General features: G+C 60.8%; 2 protein-coding genes and 1 long non-coding RNA gene across 4 annotated transcripts; 2 read left to right on the top strand and 1 right to left on the bottom strand.

The window, feature by feature from the left end:
* Nucleotides 1-306: 306 nt before the first annotated feature.
* On the top strand, nt 307-9,100 carry MBD3 (methyl-CpG binding domain protein 3). Of its 2 annotated transcripts, none has more exons than XM_069589731.1 (7): nt 307-605; nt 4,815-4,974; nt 5,486-5,623; nt 6,452-6,542; nt 6,809-6,986; nt 7,623-7,820; nt 7,904-9,100. In XM_069589731.1, the coding sequence occupies exons 1-6, from the start codon at nt 592-594 to the stop codon at nt 7,813-7,815; spliced, it is 774 nt and encodes a 257-aa protein (XP_069445832.1). In that variant the 5' UTR covers nt 307-591; the 3' UTR covers nt 7,816-7,820; nt 7,904-9,100. The 2 variants fall into 2 exon arrangements, with proteins under 2 accessions (XP_069445832.1, XP_069445831.1); XM_069589730.1 differs by having other exon boundaries at nt 370-701.
* A 2,653-nt stretch (nt 9,101-11,753) lies between these two features.
* On the bottom strand, nt 11,754-13,875 carry LOC138441824 (uncharacterized). The gene is made up of 2 exons (XR_011257440.1): nt 13,785-13,875; nt 11,754-13,375 (listed from the first exon to the last, which is right to left on the bottom strand). It is a non-coding gene; the product is annotated as an uncharacterized lncRNA (long non-coding RNA).
* Nucleotides 13,876-13,977: 102 nt separating this feature from the next.
* Nucleotides 13,978-22,610, top strand: MEX3D (mex-3 RNA binding family member D). The gene is made up of 2 exons (XM_069589729.1): nt 13,978-14,825; nt 20,365-22,610. The coding sequence occupies exons 1-2, from the start codon at nt 14,225-14,227 to the stop codon at nt 21,732-21,734; spliced, it is 1,971 nt and encodes a 656-aa protein (XP_069445830.1). The 5' UTR covers nt 13,978-14,224; the 3' UTR covers nt 21,735-22,610.

The following is a 22,610-nucleotide window of genomic DNA, read 5'->3' as shown; positions in this document are numbered from 1 at the left end:
CGTCGGGTGGGCCTTGGGGTGCGGAGGTGGGTGGTCACCTACAATGCGCCTAGACGTGGATGCCAATGACGAGACTAGGGGAGCAGCAGGATAGCAATCCGGCACTGGACTGGCATCCCGAAACACCAGAGGGACCGCGGAGGAGGTTCGGGAAAAAGACCACTCAAGGGAGGAAGCTTAGACTGGGCGCTAAGAGGAACGCGTGGACCGCCCAAAGCGCACGCGCATAGCAGACAAACCGCGCGCCGCCGTAGGCCCCGCCTCCAGGACGCACGCTGATTGGCGCCGCCGTTAAGGGGCGCGGCCGGAGGCGGTGGTCCGGGCGGGGCCTGCGCGGCGCCTGCGCAGCACGGGGCCCCGCGCGCGGGCGGGTGGGCGGAGCGGGCCCCCCGAGCGGGGGCTGGCGAGCGCGGGGAGGGGGCCGAGAGGGCGGCAAAGCCGGCGCACGCCCGGCTGGGGGCGGAGGGTGGGGGCCTGCGGGCCGGAACAGCCGCGGCAAGTGGCGGCGGCAGCGGCGGAGGAAGCTAAGGCGGCGGCGGCGGCGAGCGGGGGTCCGGGCGGCGGCGGCGGCGGGCCGAGGACCCGGGCGCGATGGAGCGGAAGAGGTGGGAGTGCCCGGCGCTCCCGCAGGGCTGGGAAAGGGAAGAAGTGCCCAGAAGGTCGGGGCTGTCGGCCGGCCACAGGGATGTCTTTTACTATAGGTGAATGAACGTGCCGGCCGGGCAGGGCCCCAACGGGCGCCTCCCAGCGGCCTCTGCGGCGGCCTGGGGGCCCGGACCGGGGCCGCGGCCTGGGCCCCGCGCGTGCGTTGTGCGTGCATGCGTCCGTGCGTGCCGGAGCGCGGCGGGCGCTTTGCCCATTGCGCGTGCGTGCCCGGCTGGGCCGAGCCCGGTGCGCGTGCGTGCCCGGCGAGGCCCTGTCTCAGTGCGCTTGCGCTTCCCACGCGGCCGCATGGCCCTGGAACGGGTCCCGGGCGCGCGGAGGCCTTTGTTCGGCGGCCGCAGCGAAGCGGCCGGCTGGGCAAGGGGCACCCCGATTCGAGCCAGATGCCGCTGGGAGGCAGGGGTGGGGGCTGGGCTGTCCCTTTGATCCGCGTGGGGCTCTCCCGAGCCGGGCGCAGCCTGGGCGGATGGGGAGCCAGGGTTTCCGGAAGCAGTATTGGTTCTGGGGGACCAGGGAAGGCTGCCTAGGGATGTAGATTCCTGGCCCCTTACCAGGGCTACTGGGCTCCAGAGCTGCATGTCTTTTAAGATCCGCCCTTCTGTCCTTCGGCACCGTGGGTAGTGGCCCTTGCTGTCGCCAGACCAGGGACACGGCCTTTGTGAACCCTCCCCCATACCCAAACTGGACGGAGACCTGCCCTTGGCCTGGGTGAGGTAGCACGGACCCACACCTCTGTGACACAATTAGTAAGAGGCTGGAACCCCAGCCTCAGACCGTCAGCCACCTGCGGTTTGCTTTTCTGTTCCTTTTTTTTTTTTGATTGGTGAAGATGCTTTGTTTCTGAGCCGGTTTTGATGGCTCCCTCCTCTTTGCTTCAGGACCCTGGCGAAAGGGAGGCAGGCAGGCAGGCAGGACACCTGCCACGTGTTGAATGCCTGCCAGGTGGTGAGGAGTGTGCAGCAGGTTCAGGGCCTTTGCTAGCCGCCTTTTGGGAGGAGTGAGGGAAGTGAGCAGGAAAGGGATGGCAGTTCGCCCGGGACTAGCTCAGGTTCTCAGGGCTGGTAGCCCTCCAGTGTACACTGTGATTGGCTGTCGTCTGGAAAGGTCAAGCAAGAGATAGTGAGGTTACAATCAGCATCTCTTGGGGACCTGTATGTATATTCCCCTTCACTGTATCTGACTGCATGGCTGGCTCTTTAGAAAACTTGAATCCTGGTTCTGTCCTCCCAGGTGCCTGAAGTGGCCTCTGGCTAGGAACCACGTGCCCTCATTTAATTCCAAGCACACTTGTGTACTTACTTCTTCCTTTTAGATCCAAAGACTGAGGCAGGTCTCTGTGCCTTTAATCCATTGTTAATTTAGTAGACGCCTTTGTAGCAACTGCTGACTATTCAGCTGGGAACAAGCCCTAGGTCTCCTCTCCTGGGTGACAGCTGGTGCCCCAGTCATCAAGTGCCCCATTGCTTTCATAGTTACAGGTGATGACATATGCAGAGATGCAGGGGTCTCTGAGGGGTGAATGACAGGGTGCCTAGCTGAGCTGGGGGTAGGTCAGTGAGGGCTTGTCTGAATAGGTGGTCCAGAGCTGAGCCGGGCCTTGGAGCCAGGAGGAGTGTCCAGGCAGTGGGAGGAGCCTGCGAGGAGGCTCAGGAGCTGAACCGTGGCCAGGGTGGCTGAAAGGCCCCGTACTGCCATCATCTTAGGTCTCGTCCCCACCTGCTCCCTACCTGGGAGCCTGTCTGGGCCTCAGACAGTGGCACCCCACTCCAAGGCCCTGGTCCTGAGCACTGGGATCTGGTGGTAGGGAAAGCCTCCAGAATGGGACTGGACAGATCCCATGAGAGGTGACAGAACGAGGGTGTGGGGTCCAGTGCCTCTCCCAGGCCTCTGGTCTAGGTAATCTGCATGGTCCCAGGAAGTGGGAGATCTGGGAGCTGTGATAGGAAACCCAGTGTTCTCTGGAATATGGATCCTTGGCCTTCTCAGCCCCCGATGTGGAGCCAGGTGCCCGGGCAGGAGCACGTGGATTTCCCTGGTACTCTTCTCGCAGAGGGAAGGCAGCTCTCAGGACTGTTGAGTCGGACATAGCTGCCCTTGGATCCTAGCCCGGCCCCTGGGCACATGGAACCTTGGTGTCTTGGTCCACAGAGTAGTGGGGAGACAGTGTTCTTTGCAGGAGAGGTGGTGTCACCTCACATACTTGGGGAGGGATTATACACACACACCCGCCTCCAGCTTGGCAACCGGGCCCTGAGGACTGGGAGATGAGGATGAAGCAGCTGACTACAGCTGTGGCTGTCATTTACAGTCCAGGCAGGAAGTTGAGGACTTGGCAGTTAGCGTCACTCTTTAGGGTGAGTGGAACAGAGAGGACTTTGCGGAGCTCATTTTAAAATTTGGAATACCCTTAGGAAAACAGGTGGTGCTCAGCAGATCGGCCCCCTTCCCTGAACAGCAGGCTCAGCTTGGCTGGAACCAGCTGTGTCTTGCTCTTAAGACCTCACAAGGCATCTTGGGTCACAAGCTCCCTTATAGGCCTGGGGTTGCTGCCCACTCCTCACCCCTCCCATAGCCCTGTGTCCACGCTGGGCACTGGCTCCCACCCCCACAACACCCCAGTGCTTCAGGGGACCCTCCATCTGGCTTCTGGCTGTCGATCTGCTCCCCGGGGTGGGCCTTGTTCTCTAGAAAGGCCACTCTTGTATGTCAGGTTTTACCAAATATAGATTTTTTTGTTTTGTTGGATAAAATACCTCAGACATCTTTATGTACCAATACAAGTCTGCAAAAACTGTTTTTAAAAAGGATATATAGTTCATGTTTTGCATGATTCAGTTTTTTAAAGTGTCCAGCTCAGCAGTTTTTAGAACATTCACACACATGGTGCAGCCATCACCACTGTAGTTCTGGAACGTTCTTGTCACCTAGAAGAGACCCACATCCATTAGCTCTCCAGCTGCTGGCAGCCCCCACCTACTTGGCCTCACTTTCACTATTGTGACAGCTTTACTGAGGTAGGAGACATCTGTACTGTCACCTGTGTAAAGCATACAGATCACACATAGTGCAGCTGTCACCATGGTCATAGTAGACCCTTCTGTTCTTCCAGAAACAGCCCTAGACCTCAACTACCTCTGCCCCATACCCCTGCTCCCCAGCCCTAGATCTGCAGCCTGGATTTCTGTTTCCCTGGCCTTGTGTGAGCAGGACAGCAGTGGGTGGGGGCGAGGGCTTGTCTAGGTCCTGCCTCGGCCCATGAAGCTGGAGTCAGGATATGAACTCTGTTCATGTCAGCCAGCACAGGGAGTAAGGGAAAAGCAGATCTTCCAGAAGAGTCCCCAGCGGCCTTGGAACCCTGGGGTGGGAGGTGTGGAGGGCAGAGCTGGCATTGCCCAGCTGATATTCAGCATGGGTTCCATGCTGCCTGCTTTTGTCACTGGTCTGCAGTACTCAGGGACACCTGGAGGGGGGCAGGTGTGGGCTGGCATGAGCTCAGACTAAAGGCCTTCAGGGGAGGTCTACAAAATGCAGCCCTCATCAGCCTCAGATGGAGAGTGGCAGGAACGGAGAGCAACAAGGATGATTTGGATGGCTCCAGGCCTGCTGGAGCCTTCACGTGTACAACTCACTAGTTCTTGGGATTTTCGTGGCTGAGTGAGGTCCCCTGTTCGGGGGACATCCAGGCCATTTCCCTTGGCCATTGTAAGTCAGCTTCCGTGAGTGACGAGGCATCAGTGTTTTTGCCACGTATGTCGTGATTCCTCTTGGGTACTTAGAGGTGGACTTGCTCTGTAACCATTAGAGGAACTGCTGGACTGTCTCTCAAAGCGGCCGCACCCGTCCTTGTCCCCAGTGACCAGTCCTTACTGCTGGTGCAGGGTCCCATGCTGGTCACCTGCAGTGTGAGCTCTGAGAGGCGAGGCAAGGCCTGGCCCGGTCCACAGGCTGCACAGGTTGCAGAGCCTCACAGCCAGGGCTCAGGCTTCCCAACAACACTGTCTGCTTCCGGAATGTTCCAGAAATGTCAGCCAGGCTCCCAGGGCTGGCCCCATCCTGCCATAGGCAGGGGCATCTGTCCCTGCTCTTGGCCTTGGCATCTGCTGTGCTGGGGGAATGGGTGCCTGGCCTCCGCTGACCCTCTGTGTCCGCAGCCCAAGCGGGAAGAAGTTCCGAAGCAAGCCTCAGCTGGCACGGTACCTGGGCGGCTCCATGGACTTGAGCACCTTTGACTTCCGCACGGGCAAGATGCTAATGAGCAAGGTGAACAAGGGCCGGCAGCGGGTGCGCTACGACTCCCCGAGCCAGGTCAAGGTGAGCCCATGGGAGCTGCTGCTGGGGGCAGCGGGGGGAGCTCACCCCCCCACCACCACCCCCTGTCCTGGAATTAGATGTGTGGCTGCTCCTTGGGGGAGACTCAGCAGCTGTGGAAAAGCAGAAGGAAGATCGGGACCTGCCCGTCACCTACCCAGGAGAGGCCCAGCTGCAGTCTGTGCTTGGGCACCTGGCGCCTAGAGTGTCTACAAGTCTCCAATAAACAAGTGTTCAGGGACTTTGTCCCTTGCCCTAATTGCAGGACAGAAGTGGCTAAGGGCGCCGGCCCATGCTCTGCAGAGAACGGAGCCATGAGGCAGGAGGGGGCAGGTGTGTGTCCACAGCCCCCAGCCAAGCTCACCAAGGGCAGCACATCAGCCCAGGCCTGGGCATAGCGTTACCTCTGGTCCAGAGGTGCTGGAGGGTATGCTGGGGACCCTGAAGCCCTGGAGCACAGCTTTCTCACTGACAGGAAGGCACTCTGAGGACCTGCCCCATCCCATGTCCACAGGGCAAGCCTGACCTGAACACAGCCCTCCCAGTCAGGCAAACAGCATCCATCTTCAAGCAGCCAGTGACCAAGATCACCAACCACCCCAGCAACAAGGTGAAGAGCGACCCCCAGAAGGCTGTGGAACAGCCCCGGCAGGTGAGCCCGCACACACACCTTGATGCTTGCGGCAGCAGGCCTGCCTCTGGGTCAGGTGGGCTCTGGAGCTTGGTCCACTCTTCAGAGCCCAGTTGGTGGGCCCAGGGCCCCCAGCACTGTTGATCAGGAACTGTCATCCTGGAGTGCACTCCCACAGGAAGCAGTCTCCCCCCTCACACACACACACACACACACAAGGGGCCTCCTGGGCACCACTGTCATGAACAGGTCAGTGATGTTTCACATATGCAGTGTTACTGTTTTCCAAAAACCAAGACTTAGCACATTTTCGCATGTGTTACAAACACCCAATAGATAGCGAGATGTGGGGGTACTGGCCCGGGTCGGGAGGCCGTGGCTGGCACAGGGGCAACACTTGGGAGACCTGCAGGGCAGGGGTCTCACTATGGGCAGTGCCCTTGGTGCCATGTGGGCTGCAGCCTTCCAGGTAACAGGTCAGAAGCCTCTGTGTTCCCACCCTCCCATTTAGGTCTTCACCCCTTAGACACCCTTCCCGGGTCTCAAGGTAAAGCCTGAGGGTGCGAGCTCACTGTATGCCCAGGGCCTCAGGCCCGGGCTCAGCCCAGGTGGAGACGGCCTCCTGACCCCCAACCCTGGGGTGAAGGAACCACAGACCATCCAACAGCAAGTCAGATGTCTGGGGTGTTCATCCTGCCGGAAATGGGGTTGGGGTTTCTCCGCCCTGGGGTGCAAATAGCCCCAGCAAGTGTGGGGTCAGAGGTCACGCTGAAACCCCAGCCCCCGTGTTGCCTGCTGTGGGGGCGGGTGGCCTGGGAATCCCCTCGCCTGATATGTGTCTGGTGGCAGCTTTTCTGGGAGAAGAAGCTGAGCGGCCTGAATGCCTTTGACATCGCGGAGGAGCTGGTGAAGACCATGGACCTCCCCAAGGGTCTGCAAGGTGACCTGCCACAGAGGGAGCAGGGGACAGAGGAGGGACAAGGCTCTGGCTCCCCCAGCCTGGGGCCAGCCAGGGTGCACTTGACCCTGGGGACGGGACTGTCACCGGTCCTGAGACGCCTTGGGGGTCTGGTTTCCCTGCTGTCACTGCGAGGGCAGCTTGTGCTCCTGTGTCACCGCAGGCTGCCCACTGCAGAGAGAGGTTCGGGACAAACCTGTATAAGGGCTGAGGGGGCAAGGCTGGTAACCATCTCCCATGCCCAGCAGGAGTGGGTCCCGGCTGCACAGACGAGACACTGCTGTCGGCCATCGCCAGTGCCCTGCACACCAGCACCACGCCCATCACTGGGCAGCTCTCGGCCGCTGTGGAGAAGAACCCTGGGGTGTGGCTCAACACGGCCCAGCCGCTCTGCAAGGCCTTTATGGTGACTGATGAGGACATCAGGTAGTTGCCCCTTGCTCCTCCCTCCCCAAAGGCTATGTGCTCCAGAGAGCCCAGGTCTCTTGGCCATGCAGCAGCTCCTCTGTGCTGGGCTGTGAGCCCCTCAAGGGGCTCTGGGTGGGGGGTGGGCAGGAGACTGCAAGGCAGAGCAGCTGCACCTAGAGTGCTGGGGGTTGGTGAGAGGGGAGCCTCGTGAGAGGTGAGGACCCCTGCTTAGACCTCACACACACAGGCCTCATGTGGAGGGAGTGGGTAGGAGGTGACAGAAGTGATAGCTCAAGACACAACTGTGTGAGAGTCTGGGCGACGTTTAAAGCACCACTTGGAGAAATAGAGTCAGCAAGGTGGGGACCACAGGGCCCAGGCAGGACTGTGGCCTTGGTCCTGCCTGGAGGGGGCCCTCTTGGCCATCAGTGTGGGGGCACCGAGGATGGGCTGGTGATGGTAGGAAGTCTCGTCCATACAGAGGGGGCAGGCATAGAGGCAGGGAGGGCCCAGGGGTTGTGGGCCCAGGTTGACAGCGGCCCTCTCAGCAGAGCTGGTTTGGGGAGGGGCAGCGGCAAATGCAGGTGGGACAGCGTGGGGCTCGGGTCTGTCTGAAACCGGGAAACCCTGGCCACTGGGTCCCTGTGTCCCCAGGAAGCAGGAAGAGCTGGTGCAGCAAGTCCGCAAGCGGCTGGAGGAGGCGCTGATGGCCGACATGCTGGCCCACGTGGAGGAGCTGGCCCGGGACGGTGAGGCACCGTTGGACAGGGCGGGCGCTGATGAGGAGGAAGATGAGGACGAGGAGGAGGAGGAGCCCGACCAGGACCCAGAAATGGAGCACGTCTAGAGCAGGTGCCACCAGGCCTGGCCTTTTGTGCCTGCGGCGGCAGCTCTGGACTGGCCAGGCACTCACGCCACTCAATCTGTTTCTGCAGGGGCCCCACCTGCCAGCCTGCCCGCATGGGGCCACCTCAGACTCGGCCCTCACCCTGCCCTGGTGTGCCCCCTCCCCTGGGCCACAGGAGCTCGGCTGAAGGACAGCCCCTCGCCTGACGGACCCCCCACATCTGCTTCTCTGAAGTGCCCGGCCCGTCCGCAGGAGGCCCCTGCTCAGGTGGTTGCTCCACACCACACTCAGGCCAACCTGGTCCCCACGGCCACTGCCCTGAGCTCCTCACACAGGACAACTGCCACCAGGCTGTCTGCGGGCTTCCTAGGACTGGAGAAACCTATGTGGAACAGTCTCGCCTCTGACTTGTGCCCGTGAGGGGTGATGTCCCAGGCTACATGTCAGCGCTCCCCGAGGCAGTACAGGATGGCTCCCCAGGCCCACCAGCCGGGCAGCGCAACCACAATAAACTCATGGTCCCCCGGGGGCCAAACATCTCTGTTGCTGCGAACTTTGTGTTGGCCGCACACAGACGGGAACTCGGGCCTCAGCGTCTGAAGACCTCGCTGTCTCCGACCTGGCCTAGCCTGACGGAGAACTAACTGCTCACAGCCAGACTCGGGCCAGGCTCCAGGCTAGCGCCACCCTCGGGCCTGGGTCTCATCAGGTGCATCTCTGGCCAGCTTGGGCAGCGGCCTCCGCAGAACAAGGTGAGCGGAGTCGTGTTGCCCCAGTCGGAGCAGCCCAAGGGCCTGGGCGAAGGGAAACCCTGCTACCTGAGTGGATCCCAGCCAGCACCCTCGCTGCAGCCCATTCATCAGCCTGGAGGCTTGAGCCATGGCCAGTGTGGCCTGTGAACACCAGACCTGTCCCATGCCTGCCGTACCTGTGGCCATGACTGTCAGGAGAGGCCCGGGTCACTGCCTCGTTTGGACTCGTCCAGACTCCTTGGGCTGTTGGTGGCCTGCTGGCGGGGTGGTAGTGGCCTTGGGAACCTCCAGGGGCCGGGTCACACTGCCGGCTCCCTCTTGAGGACACCAGCCCGGGAGGCTGGCTGACCCTGTCCTCCCAAGTTCAGTCAAAGCACAAAGCCTTGAAGACTGGGTACTGCCCCGTGGAGGCTGCAGCACCACTGCCCAGGTAGCCACAGGCCCCAGTAAAGGCCCTCCGCTGCAGCCCTGAGGGGAGCCAGGAGGCTGTGGGAGGCTTCTGTGGGTGGTGTCGAATAAAGCGTGTCAGGCGAGTATGGCCTAGGGCTTTGTGTCAGTCCAGATCCAGGGGTTTTGTGTCCACGTGCCGGGAACTTCCCTCAAATTCATCGTCTCCTTGAGCCAGAGAGTGGGAAGGATGGTGGATGGCTTCCCCGTGGCCCTAAGCGGGATCTCCTGATGGTCAGGCCCCAGCAGTGTGAGCGAGAGAGCTGGTCCCACACACCCCACTCCAGCAGCCCCTCCACCCCTAGGGGAGTGGTCATGGCTGGCTTTTCTCCTGACCCAAAGCCAGACTCAGGAGCTGGGAGAACCCTGGCTCCTCCACTGCCCGGCCACCTAGCCTGGACCCTCAGAGCTTCTGTCTGCGTCCACAACTGGTCAGGGCTTTGGTGGCCTGGGCCCTCCTCACTCCTACTCTGTGGCTCTTACAGGCATGGGCAGGGCCAGTCCCACCAGAGACTCCAGGGGAGCACCGGCTCCTGCCTTTTCCAGCTCCTAGAGGTGCTGCATCCCCAGCTTGTGGCCCCTTCCTCCCTCTATCCTCACAGCAGTGCAGCATCTCCTGCCCCCCTCTTAAAGGACCTTGTGTTGACACTAGGACCCCCAGGGAATCCAGGGTCATCCCCATCTCAGGGGCCTTAATCCCTCCTGCAAAGTTTTCTCTGCCCTATGAGGTGATGTGTCCACAGGCCCCAGGGTGACTTTGGGGGACATTACCCTGAAGATAAGTTTCCTGTTCGGTGGAGGCAGCTCCTGCCTGGCCATGTGGCCAAGCCCCTGCAACCTCAGCTTCCCGCAGCTCACTGTAGCCTCTTGGGCCTTGTCGCTGCTATCCCTTCAGGGGATAAAGAGTTGTTATGGAAGCCCTGGAAACCTATCACCTCAGGATCCCCCAGGTTCATGGGCCGGGGGTGACGGGACAGTGATGCCTGGCAACAGGGACTTTCTGGTCAGAGGAAGCAGCGGGACTCCCACTTAGGCACTGCATTCCTCAGCTGCCCTGGCCACATGGGGCTGGGGGCCATGACGACAGTAACAGAACACCTCCACACTGTCCAGAATAGGGATGCTGATCCTCGGTGGGGTTGGAGAGATCAGGGGATGATACCCACTGAATAAGATCAGGTGAGGCTTTTCAAAAAGTGACTGCCAGGGCTTTCCTGATCACTCAGTGGTAAAGAATTCCTCTGCCAATGCGTGAGACATGGGTTTGATCCCTGATCCAGGAAGATGCCAACATGTCCCAGCAACTAAGCTTCTGCGCCAGAACTGATGCTGGCGTGTTCTGGAGCCCATGCTCCATGACAAGAGAAGCCACAACAGTGAGAAACCCTGAATCTCAACTACAGAGTAGCCACCACTCTGCAAGCAGAGAAAAGCCTTTGCAGCAATGAAAAGCCAGCATGGCCATAAATAATTTTTTTTTTTTTAATGATGGCCAAAGTGTCTATCCAATGGTGAATACAAAAATCCAGCTCCTCCAGACACAGGAGCATCACTTGGCCACAAAAAGCAGAGAAGCCCTAACACTTGCTACCATGGGTGTGGACGGGCCCTGAGAACACGCTGGTCAGTGAGAAGCCAGACATAACCACGCCATGATGTTAATTTTAGGGGTCAACTTGACCAGGCTGAGGGGCACCCAGATAGCTGGTAAAACATTTCTGGGTATGTCTGCACAGATGTTTCTGGAAAAGATGAGCGTTTGATTCAGTAGACCAAGTAGAGAAATTCATCCTCACCAATTTGGGTGTCAGCCGACCCATCAGGGACCTTTTGCAACAGTTTCATTCTGATCTACTAGACTTTAAGAGCAGGGTTGAGAGCATTTTAAGTGACCATCCAGGCCCCCCATGCCAGATGCGTGGGTGTGTGTGTGGGGGTGATTAACTGTTCTCAGCTTGGTGATTCTGCACCCAGGGAGGTCTGGTGCATCGCATTGTCCCCTCAAAAGATACATCCGGATCCCAGCCCCTAAATCTGTGAGCAGGACCTCGTGTGGAAATAGGATCTTTGCAGACGTCACTATTAAGATGAGGTCACACAGAGTAGAGTGACCCTGAACCCAATGCCTGGTGCCCTTATAAAAAGTGAGGACATAGCCACACAGGGAGATGAACACCCTGTGATTCAGGGGTGGAGGCTGGAGAGATGGCGCCACAGAAAACTACTCCAGGGAGTAGAGGAGAGGTGACGACTCCAGGCATATAGTGGGTAGGGCCAGGAAGGCTGCTTCATATCCCACAGCGTCCCCCCATTCCCTGTGGATGCTGTTGATTAGTTGCTCAGTCGTGTTCAACTCTGCAACTCCATGGATTGTAGCCACCACCCCCCCTCCCCAGGATCCTCTGTCCATGCAATTTCCCAGCAAAAATACTGGGGTAGGTTGCTATCTCCTCCAGGAGATCTTCCTCACCCACAGATCGAACCCATATCTCCTGCATTAGCAGGTGGGATTCTTTACCTCTGAGCCATCAAGAAAGACCCCGCCACAAATGTCCACAGTGCCAAGGGGAGTACCCTGCCCAGGGGTCCAGGACTGCCATTTCATTTGTAGCTTCCCCCAACCCCCATCCACCTTTCTGTCCATCCCTCCCCTTCATCTTATTTCTGGTACATTTCGAAGGAGACACCACCCCCTGCCCCTAAATACTTCAGCATGAAAAGCACTTAAGAGATTGGTGGTTTGCAGTTCTGAACGGACTTTTATTTTTTATTAAAAGGACTTTAAAAGCACATCACCACAGGGCCATCATGAACAAATCCACATGTACATACAACAGGTCATTGTTCAGGTATCTCCAACTGCATGTTGAAATCAAGGCCCCAGAGTCCCCATTCCCCCTTTTCATTCTTGTCCATTTCTTGCCCGACAGCCTTCTTTTAAAATCGTAATCTTTGCTTCTGATGATCAGTTCCCCTCAGTGGCCTCAGTCAAACCCCTCAGATGATCATCCAGCCCCACAAAACTCACCTTCCTAGCGCAGCACCTGTTTCTTCATTTACTCCCTTTTTTTTGCTGGAGTGCATCCTGCAGTATACTAAGCTAATCTGTGATGACCTGTGGCCTGAAACATCCTGATTTCTCCTTCCTCTTGATATGGACCTTGGGGTCAGCCATCACTTTCCCTAGGAACCTCGGCTTTCTTAATGATCCTTTGGAATGTGACCCGAAAGCCCTTAGTGGTCCCAGGATACCTGAGTCTCCAAACAAGTTGTGGGGTCCTAGCTATTTGGAGGCTCTGGCTCCACTATCCCATTATTTCCTGGACAACTTCTGTCCACTTTCCTCTATTTTCTCTTCCCTCACCTTTTGTCTTTTTGCTTGACTTTCTGGGAGAGTTCCTGCTGATGTTGAACTCCTGCTACTGTGCTGTTAACTCTCACCAGTCTGAGCTTGTCTGAAGAACACATGTGTGCATGCATGACCACCCACAGGGGTGCACCCAGGACAAGCCACTCTGGCCTGTTCCCCATCTGTCACCAGTAAGGGCTGGATACCACTCTGCCCCAGCTCAAACACTGTCTCCTCCATTCCTGGCCTCTCCTCTCCCCACCCAAACCCCTTTCCAGCATGCCACCCTGGGTGGGGTCCCAGGAAGGGGGAAGGATGAGCAGGCACCAAGGCCCCTCCCACGCCCTGCCCCCAGGGGGACTTGAGGCTGGCCAGGTGAGCCAGGGCAGGTCCCCCTGTTCCCTGAACACCCACTAAAGCCAGCAGAACTTTGGGTGAGGAGACAGGACAAAGCCTGTGGCTGGAACAGAGGGAGGCATGGGAGGGAGTGCCGGGGTCACACACTGAGTGCTTCCTGGGAGCGCAGCAGTTCTGTAGCTCCAGTGCCTGCCTCCAGGAGCCCAGTCCTAGCGGGGAGGGGACACACATAAGTCAGGATGAAGTAATCCATACTTGAGAGCATTCAAACACAGAAAAGGAAAAAAGTTCCTCTCACACCCCAGGAGAGAAGCTGGGTGGAATGTAGCCTGGGGTCGGGAAAGGCATGAGGAGGCAAGGAGCTGAGGGCTTCAAGGGGCAGGGGGCACCTGCAAGGAGAGACAAGAGTCCACGAAGAGAAGAGACTAGGTGCAGCTATGGCTGAGGGACTCCATGGAATTCGGGGCAGGAATCCAAGTCCGGTGAGGATGGCAGCAGACCCAAGGCAGAGACCAGTGTTGGGCAAAGGGGCAGGCCGTCCCCTCTCGCACCCAAAGAGCCCATGCAACTGTGCTGAGGTTCCGCGGCATCCAGCCAGGGACTAGGGCCAAGGTCCCCTTGGCGACTCGGCGGGCCAATCCTCCTTCCAGCCCATCTATTTACATGTAAAGGGAAACCGGAAGGCTCTTTCGCCCCAAAGGCAAAAAGAAGCCCCCGAAGGGCCGCTGGAGGCCACTAGGACAGGATGGCTTTAGGCGTGGGCACGCGGGGCACGCTCTCGGGGAATTTTACCCAGCGGCGCTCACGTCCGAGGGCCCTGGCCTGTGGAAACCAGCCAAAGCCCGGAAACACCACCACTCAAGGGATGTGGGTGCCCGTGACCTCCCGGGGGTGCCCAGAGGCCAGGTGTGCACGGGGGCCGCGGAGAGGAAGGGGACTGGAGTACCGAGCCAGGCCGGGGCGCTAGGGGTCTCCGAGTGGGGAGCCCCGGACCCCGGCGCAGAGGCGAGGATGGGGCCGGACGCCCTTGCGCACCCTGGGCCCGGGCCGCCGCAGGCACCTACCTGCGGCCGCGCCCGCACGTGCCAGCGCGCCCGGCCCGCCCGAGCGCCCGCGGCAGCGGTGTCCACGCCACGTGACACCCCCGCCCGCCCCGCGCGTGCGCCCTGCCCGGCGCCCCATTGTTGGCGGAGGCCGCGTCACGGGGGCGGGGCCGGGGCGGGGCGGCCGGCGGCCCGAGGGAGGCGGCGGGAGGGCGGAGGGAAGGAGCGTCCGCGCCGCCGCCGCCGCCGCCGCCGACTAGCCTCCGCCGCCGAAAAGCAAGCAGAGCCGCGCCGCCGCCGCCCGCGCCCGAGCAGCCCCGCCGCCGCCCCGCCCCGCTGCTGGATGCCGGCGGCCGGCGGCCGAGCTCCCAGAGGCGGAGGGCGGCGGCGCGGGCGGCGGCGGCGGCGGGGGCGGCCGGCGGCCGGGAGGCGGGAGCGCGGGCCCGAGCGCTAGCGCCGCCATGCCTAGCTCCACCGGACAGCCCGACGGCGGCGGGGGCGCGCGCGGCGGCGAACCCGGGGCGCCGGTCTGCGGGGACCCCAGCCCGGGTCCCCCGCCGCCGCCGCCGCCCCCGCCCGAGGGCGCCGATGAGGCAGCGCCCGCGCCCCGGCCGCCGCCCGAGCCCGACGACGCGGCCGCCGCGCTGCGCCTGGCCTTGGACCAGCTCTCGGGGCTGGGGCTGGGGGGCGCGGGCGACCAGGACGAGGAGGGGGCGACCGCGGGCGGCGGAGACGGAGCGCGTGCAGCGACTGGGGGCGCAGACGGCGGGGCCGCGGCGGAGCCGGCGCCCCCCGACGGGCCTGAGACGGGGGCGCCCGGGGTGGCCGTGGCCCCCGGCCCGCTGCCGCTGCTGGAGCCGGACGTGAGTCCCCCGCCGCCGCCTCGGCCGTCGCCGCCCGACGTGTTCGCAGGCTTCGCGCCCCACCCCGCGGCGCTGGGCCCCCCGACGCTGCTGGCCGAGCAGATGAGCGTGATCGGCAGCCGCAAGAAGAGCGTGAACATGACCGAGTGCGTGCCCGTGCCCAGCTCCGAGCACGTCGCCGAGATCGTGGGTCGCCAGGGTGAGTGGCCGCCGTCGGGGGCGCCGCCCCAGGGGTTCCCGCGCGACTCGCCCCCAGAGGGGCCGCCCAGCCGACAGCTGGACACCAGACCCCGGCCACGCCCCGCGTGGGCTCGGGCCTCGGTGGCCGCCTGTGCGCCTTTGTCCTGCCGCTGGCCGCGGGAGAAAGTTGGGCGCGGCCCGCGCTCCTCCCCTCGGCCCTCCGGCCCCGCTGCTGCCTTTGTCTGGGCTCCTACAGCCTGGAGAGCGCCCTGCGTGCAGCTCACTGCTGGGCCCCTGGGCTCCCGGAGGTTCCATCCCGGGGATAAGGAGGTTGGGGACCGGCAGTGCTCTCTCCACACCCAGAAATGGCCCGGGGCGGTTCGCTCGTGTGTGAGGGGGGCTAGGGGCGAGGGCATTCTGGCAGGGTCAGGAGAGAGATTTGGTGGCACAAAGAGAGGGTACACCTTAGGACTTGCCAGCCTGGGCACCCTGCTAGGGGTGGGGAGCAGGACAGGGTGAGCGAATATCCCTCCCGCTGTCAGCCCCCAGTCAGGGATCTGGGGTGTGCACAAGGACCCCTTGTGAAAGCCACTTGGGGGGATCCAACCGGACAGCCCTCCTCTGGCCAGGGTGTGGGGGTCCCGAAGCAGCATTGTCGGGAGGTCTTTGCAGCCGCCCCATTGTTCTCTTTGTTAGAGAGCCAGGCTGGGTGACATCAGGCCGGCGGCCGCTCATTGGCCCTGGAGCTGCGGGGCGGGCGGGCCGGAGGGTGGTGGGCAGTGCCCGTCCCAGCACACACCCACCCACCCTGTTAGCTGCCTGCCCACCAGCCTCAACTTTCTCTTGCCCACATCTCTGGGCTCAGGCCTCCCTGTTGGTCAGCCAGGTTCTAGAACTTGGGGTGGGGCCTGGGCGGGGCTTGTGATGGGGCTGGGGGACCCTGCCTCTGGGACCTGGGTCACAAGAGCTAGACAGAGGTGTGGGGGGCTTGAATTGCAAGATGACCTGTCACCCTAACTGCCATGGGCAGAGGACCACAGGAATACCTGGACACCACCCTCTACTAGTTCCGGGTGGGTGGGGCCTTAGGGCCAGCAAACCTGCTGCTTCGACCACAGGTACATTCAGTCATTCATTTGTCTGCCCTTCATGTGGACACAAGGAGGGCCAGGTGTGGTGCTAGGTCGGGGGACTGCCATAAGGGGGTCCTTGGCTATGGGCAGGCACCAAGAGACCCCAACTGAATACTTCCCCTCCCTGCCCTGTCCCCTCCCAGCACTGTCCCCTCCTGCCCTGTGCCCTGTAACCTCACTGGGACCTGGAAGAAGATAGCCGCCCCATGCCAAGTGTCCAGAAGCCCATTGTGGGCAGATGTGGAGACTTGAGGCCAGGGATGCCACCCAAGGTCACTAGGCTGATCCGTGGATGGTGGAGCATGAGGGCAAGCCCCCTGTGGATGCACCCGGCAGCACCTGGGGGCGTGGACAGTAGGCAGAGGGCCCCGAGCCCTGGTCTTATCTGAGCCGCCTGGTGGCTGAGTCGTTAGGCTCCGCCCTGTCTCTTACTTGTGCCTCTGGTACCCGTTTACCAGGTGTCTGCCTGGGTTCCCACTGATGGCAGGCAGCAAGGCAGGGACCCCCCTGAGCTTTCCCTGAATCTAGAATGGCTCCTCCCTGCGATAGGAGGTGGGGGAGAGCACCTCAATGGAGGTTTTTGTGAAAATTCTCAAGCAAGATGCTGGTTCTCTGCCCAGTCCCGGCCGACACACAGTCGCCGCCCCGTAATAAGTCGGGTGCAGGGCCTCCGGGTGGAGCACACATGCCAGAACAGGTCAGCAACTTCAGCAGCCCTTGCTCCCCCCTCTTGAAGTATCTGTGGCTCCCGTCTTCCCTCACCAGTTCTCAAGCCTAGCCTGGAAGACACACTATGCCCTTCTTCCAGTCACAATCCCCCACCCCGCCCCGTCTTCCCTGTGGGTCCCTGAACATGGAGCCTGTCCCTTTTTCCTGCTCTGCTGGCCCGAGTGCAAGGGTCGTGGCCTGCCCTGAACTTACTCTTCTGTCTGACCCCTGGTCCAAGGCCGCCCCTTCCCTGGAGTTCATGGAGGGGGTGTGCATTTGTCCAGCCTCCTCTGGCAACCAGAGCCACAGACCTGGGCTCTCCCTTTTCTGGACAACTCCATGCTGCTCCGTGAGCCTCAGTCTTCTCCCCGCTAGGTTTGTGCAACTTCTGGGCAAGGGGTAGGGACCATGACCCCTGTGGTGCTCTCTGGTCCCTGAGGCTGAGAGGCCTGAGGGACTGAGAGGACCCACTGAGTGGGGGCCTCAGCTTGCCCCTTGGTATCCCCTAAAGAGGACCTGCCACCTCCAGGCCAGGAGGGTAAAGTGGCAGAGGTGGAAGTGCAGCCAGAGCCAGCTGGTAGGGCCGGAATATGCACTCTAGTCTCTCAGACTCTTTTTTTGCACTGTGGGGAGAAAAGGTGAGCTGGGAGAGAACTGGCTCCAGGGTTGGGTGTGTCAGGAGCTGACCCCTTTCCACAAACAAAAAAGTGGAAACTCAGAAGGACCAGTTGGGGGGTGTCACCCCAGCCCGTCATCAGAAGTGGGCAGGGCTGGCACATATCTGCTGCCATTGACCTTGGTCCAGTTCCTTCCAAGACCCACCCCCATCCACCCCGGTGCCCTCCTGCCTGGCTCCCCTTGCCATAGTTTGCAGTGTGGCCATAACTGGGATGTTGGGGTTGGGTCTTCAGCACCAGGCCTGACCTGCCAGCCACCTAGGGTCCCCATCATTGTCCCTCAGTGAGAGGGGCCTCTGCTAGCTATTCTCTGCCTGTGTGTGGCCCCATCCCTGTGGGATGATCCTAGGGTGATGGGGGCCGTGCCTTGATATTCTTATCTACCCACCCAGAGTGGGGAGCATAGGAAGAGAGCCATCCCCAGGCCCAGGTTGGGGGTCGCAGCCTTCCCTGCTTGCGCAACGGGTCCCTATTTCACACGGGAGCCAGCTTTGTCCCCAGACATCCGACTGTGACTCAGCCTTGCTCTGGGACAGCACCCCACTGGGTTGTCCCAGCACCCACCTGCTTGTGGAATGCTTTCCCCACTGTCCCCTTAGCCGGGAGCACTCCCCCAGCACACAGCCTCCTTCCCACGTGGCCTTGAGAGGTTCCCTGGGTAAGTGTGGTCTGTGGTCACCTGCATGAGCTCCCGTGGGACCTGGTTCCTTGAATGCCTAGTACACTCAGTGCAGGGGTGGCCTGGATCCTGGTCCAGGCTCATGTGAGCAGCAGGAAGCAGGACTGCCTGCAACTAGGCTGCCTGTGGGGACCCGAGGCCCTGCCTCTCTGAGGGCAGGCCCGGCCACTGAGGGGCTTGCTGAGGCTGGGGAAGTCACCCGCCCTCCCCAGTTCTCTGAGTTGGAATCCTTGGTAGGGGCAGGGCCCAGGAATCTGCATTTCTGCTGTACCCACCAATTGGCAGTAGCCCTCAGGGTCACTCCTGGAGCCCTAGTTTTCCTGTCTTGTGTAGTTCCATGCCCCCAAGCTCTGCCATCTCTAGGGGTCTTAGTGGGGGTGGTCCAGTGGCTATCACAGCTGAAGTGGGGATCGTGAGCAGGGTTCTGTTTGGCCACTGAGGGCTCCACCCGAGGCTGCTCTCAGGTCAGGGCAGGATGGGGTCCCATGAACAGGAAGCTGCAGGGTTCCACCCCACTTGAGGCTCCCCCACGAGGGCAGGCTCCAGTCCCTGGCCCATTAGATCCTGCCCGAAACCTGTGAGGCTGGGTCTGTTTCTGCTCTCTTTTGACAGATGAGGAAATTGAGGCATGGAACGGTCCCTCAGATGCCCAGAGTACCCCCAGTGTACCAGCCTTACATCACAGTCCCCCAGTCTCAGAGAGTTCAGAAAGTTAGACATAAGGTCCTAGAAGTGTGTACTGGGGCCTGTCCCAGTATAGTCAGGGTGGGCTTCCCTGGAGGAAGGCATGCCAGGCTCTGATGTGATGCAAAGAAGGAAGAGGATATGAAAGTAAAGTTGCACATGGGGAAGGTCAGGTGCAAGGGGACTGCAGGAGAGGCCCTTCCCAGCAGCAAAGTAGGGAGGAGACCATCGGGGCAGGCACAGGTCAGGGTGCCTTTGGAGTTACCAGAAAGGCTGGGCAGCCACCAAGGGGAGGACCTCAGGTGGGCATGGAGGAAATGGCCAGGGACCAAGAGGTGAGGCTGAGAGATGGCAGACCCTTGCTCACCTACCCTGCTTTTATTCAGCTGTGGGTGAGGGCGCCTGCCGGGGACCCAGGCTCCATCACCCTGACTTCATCAGCGCAGAAGGCTTGCCCGCTAACTTTGTATCTTTTCTTGTTGAGAACTTAGCCACACTGTTAACTCCACTCAGAGCCGCCCTCTGTGCTGCAGGGAAACAATATTCTTGTGTCCTTCTGGCTTCGCAGTGCTTAGAGGGTGGGGTGACTCCCAGTCTCCTGGGCCCCGTTCAAAATGTCTCAGAAGGCCCTGGGGTGGGGGTGGGGTGTCAGGGGCCTGGTTGAAACCACACCTGGCATTTCGATTTCTCATGGGTAGCTTCCCCTTAGCCCTGGGAGGGCTGCCTAGATGCTGAGTGAGGTGCCAAGTCAAGGACCCTGCGTGACTGACCCTCTCCTCAACAGATGTCCCAGCCCTTTTCTGCAGGGTCAGCCCTCAGACTACGGCCCAGGGTCACCTGGGCAGCAGTGATGAACCCCCAGGGCATGTCCCCAGCTTCCCCTCAGTGGCTGGGACCACTGAGGGGCCTGTGGAGGTGTTTTGACCTGGGGCGCAGGATCTGCTGTTGGGGGAGGGTCATATGATGAGAAGTTCCCACCACCCAGGCCTTGGGTTCCCCTCCAGGCAGTCTGAGAGTTGGTGTGAGAGAGTCTGCGTTAGTGTCCTCTGTCCGGTACAGTGGACCGAATGGCTTGAAACTAGAACTGAATGCTCTGCAGGGTGGGAATCTGAAATCGGGGTGTCGGTGGGGGGCATGCTCCTTCCAGAGGTTCCAGTGGAGGGTCTTCTCTGGCCTCCAGGCTTCCAGTGGTGCTCACAAGCTTTGGCATCCTGGGGCTTGTAGCCACCTTCCTCCAGCCCTGGGCTCCGTCTTCACGTGACTGTAATCTCAGGGACACTCTGTGTACCTCCCTCCACGCAGCCTCAGTGTCCGCTCTGGTCCTACAAACCCCTGCTGCATAGCAGGGGGATTGTCAAAAAGGCAAAGAGAGGCCCTGTTGTAGGTTGAAAGGTGTCCCCCCAAATCCATGTCCACCTGGAATGTCAAAATGTGATGTTACCGAGCAAGAGTCTTGGCAGATGTAGAGTGTGGTCATGATAGGTTGGGGTGGTCCTGAGTCCAGTGACCAGTGTCTCTCTGGAGGAGGAAGGACGTGTAGAGTGGCAGTCTGGTGTCACAGCTGGAAGGTGGGGCGCCCACCCAGGTCACCGGCTGTCCAATGCAGCTGCGGCCCTGGAGGGACTGTCCGGAGGAGGGGTCCCCACCCTCACCATGTCTCCCCCTCCCCTACCCCAGGGTGCAAGATCAAGGCTCTGAGAGCCAAGACGAATACGTATATCAAGACTCCAGTGCGAGGGGAGGAGCCAGTCTTTATCGTGACCGGCCGCAAGGAGGACGTGGAGATGGCCAAGCGTGAGATCCTGTCGGCTGCCGAGCACTTCTCTGTGATCCGGGCCACGCGGAGCAAGGCGGGCGGGCTGCCGGGTACGGCACAGGGCCCACCCAACCTGCCTGGACAGACCACGATCCAGGTGCGCGTGCCCTACCGCGTGGTGGGGCTGGTGGTGGGGCCCAAGGGCGCCACCATCAAGCGCATCCAGCAACGGACGCATACATACATCGTGACGCCTGGGCGTGACAAGGAGCCGGTGTTTGCCGTGACGGGCATGCCTGAGAACGTGGACCGGGCACGCGAGGAGATCGAGGCCCATATCACACTGCGCACGGGGGCCTTCACCGATGCCAGCCCCGACAGCGACTTCCACTCCAACGGCACAGATGTCTGCTTGGACCTGCTCGGGGCGGCCGCAGGCCTCTGGGCCAAAGCCCCCAACCCGGGCCGCCGGCCCCCAGCACCCACAGCCAGCCTTCGTGGGGACACTGCGCTGGGCGCCCCGGGAGGCCCCGAGTCCTTCTATGCGGGCAGCCGCGGGGGGCCGCCGGTGCCTGTGCCGGTGCCGGACGCCGGCCCCGCCAGCCCCTACAGCGCTTCTGGCAACGGGGGCTTCACCTTCGGTGGGGACGGTCCTGGGGCCCCCACGGGGCCACCCGCCCCCGAGGACTGCGACTTTGGCTTCGACTTCCTGGCGCTGGACCTGACCGTGCCCACCGCGGCCACCATCTGGGCGCCTTTCGAGCGGGCCACCCCGCTGCCAGCCTTTGGTGGCTGCTCAGCGGTCAATGGGGCCCCCGCGCCGCCAGCCCCGGGTGCCCGACGCAGCAGCGGGACCGGCACACCACGCCACTCACCCACGCTGCCCGAGCCCGGTGGCCTGGGCCTGGAGCTCCCACTGGCCCGCCGGCCTACACCGGACCCAGTAGGTGCCCTGCCCTGGCGGCCCCCACAGGGCTCCCTGACGTCCTTCTCAAGCAGTGCCAGCTTCTCTGCAGCCACCTCGCTGCCCAGCAGCTCCTCGGCCTCCTCGTGCTCGGCGCTGGACTCCAGTGCCCCCGAGAGTGGCCGTAAGCCCCCAGCGGCCCCGGCGCCTGCGGCCCCGGCGCGGGAGTGCGTGGTATGTGCCGAGGGCGAGGTGATGGCCGCTCTGGTACCCTGCGGCCACAACCTCTTCTGCATGGACTGCGCCGTCCGCATCTGCGGCAAGAGCGAGCCAGAGTGCCCAGCCTGCCGCACGCCCGCCACCCAGGCCATCCATATCTTTTCCTAGCTGGGCCCCTGGCGCGCCCGCGGTCCCACCCCCACCCGTGGGCCATCAATGGGTGCAGGGTGGGTGCGCAGGGCCTGGAAGGGAGGAAGGGGGTGGGGCAGCGGGCTGCGTGGCCAGTGTTTACAGACGAGCTTTAACTCTTCCGGTCCCAGGCGTGGAGACGATGCGGCCAAGCGGCACCTCAGTTCTTAACAAATGACAGTATTGAGTCGACAGGTTAAAATAAACCAGAGAGAAAAGGCCTGCTTGCCTGCTTGCACTTTTTATTTAAGACACTCCCTACCCCCTGTCCCCCCCAACCCCTGCCCCCAGCCCAAGGTGATCTTTTTAAGAAAAAACAAAACACGATTTTTACAACTCTGGGTTGTACTTCTTTTGTATGTAGCGGATATCAATTTGACAGTGTTTGTTTTCCCACAGTCTCAACCTCTGTAGAAACATCCAGGAGGAGGATGGCTCCCTTTGGGGGGATCATATGGTTACCCTGTAGTATGTAAGCCGCGCGCAGGCCGGAGGGGGGTGGGGAGGGGAGGGGGCGAGGGGCGTCCGGAACTTTCTAACTTTTTTTTAATTATTAATCCCTTTCTGCTGTGGTTTCTGTTGACAGTTTTTAATTTTTGTTTTTGGTTTTTTTTTTTAAACTTTTACTTTTTACCTCTTGTGTATATGTAGGGAATTTATAGGGAAATATGTACTTTATGGAATAAATTTTAAGACTAAAATATATTTTATTTTAAATAAAGTAACGGACCTTTAATCTTACACAGCTAAATTACTGATTATATATTTGCTGAGCTGACCTAAGGGTTCAGAAAATTGTATCAAGAGTTTTATTTTTTGACTTCAAAGCCTTCTTAATAAAGTCTTTTTACTACA

Source organism: Ovis canadensis, chromosome 5 (genome assembly GCF_042477335.2).
Source record: "Ovis canadensis isolate MfBH-ARS-UI-01 breed Bighorn chromosome 5, ARS-UI_OviCan_v2, whole genome shotgun sequence".
Classification (NCBI taxonomy): domain Eukaryota; kingdom Metazoa; phylum Chordata; class Mammalia; order Artiodactyla; family Bovidae; genus Ovis; species Ovis canadensis.
Note: the sequence above shows the minus strand (reverse complement) of the source record. Positions and strands in the feature narration are given on the sequence as shown.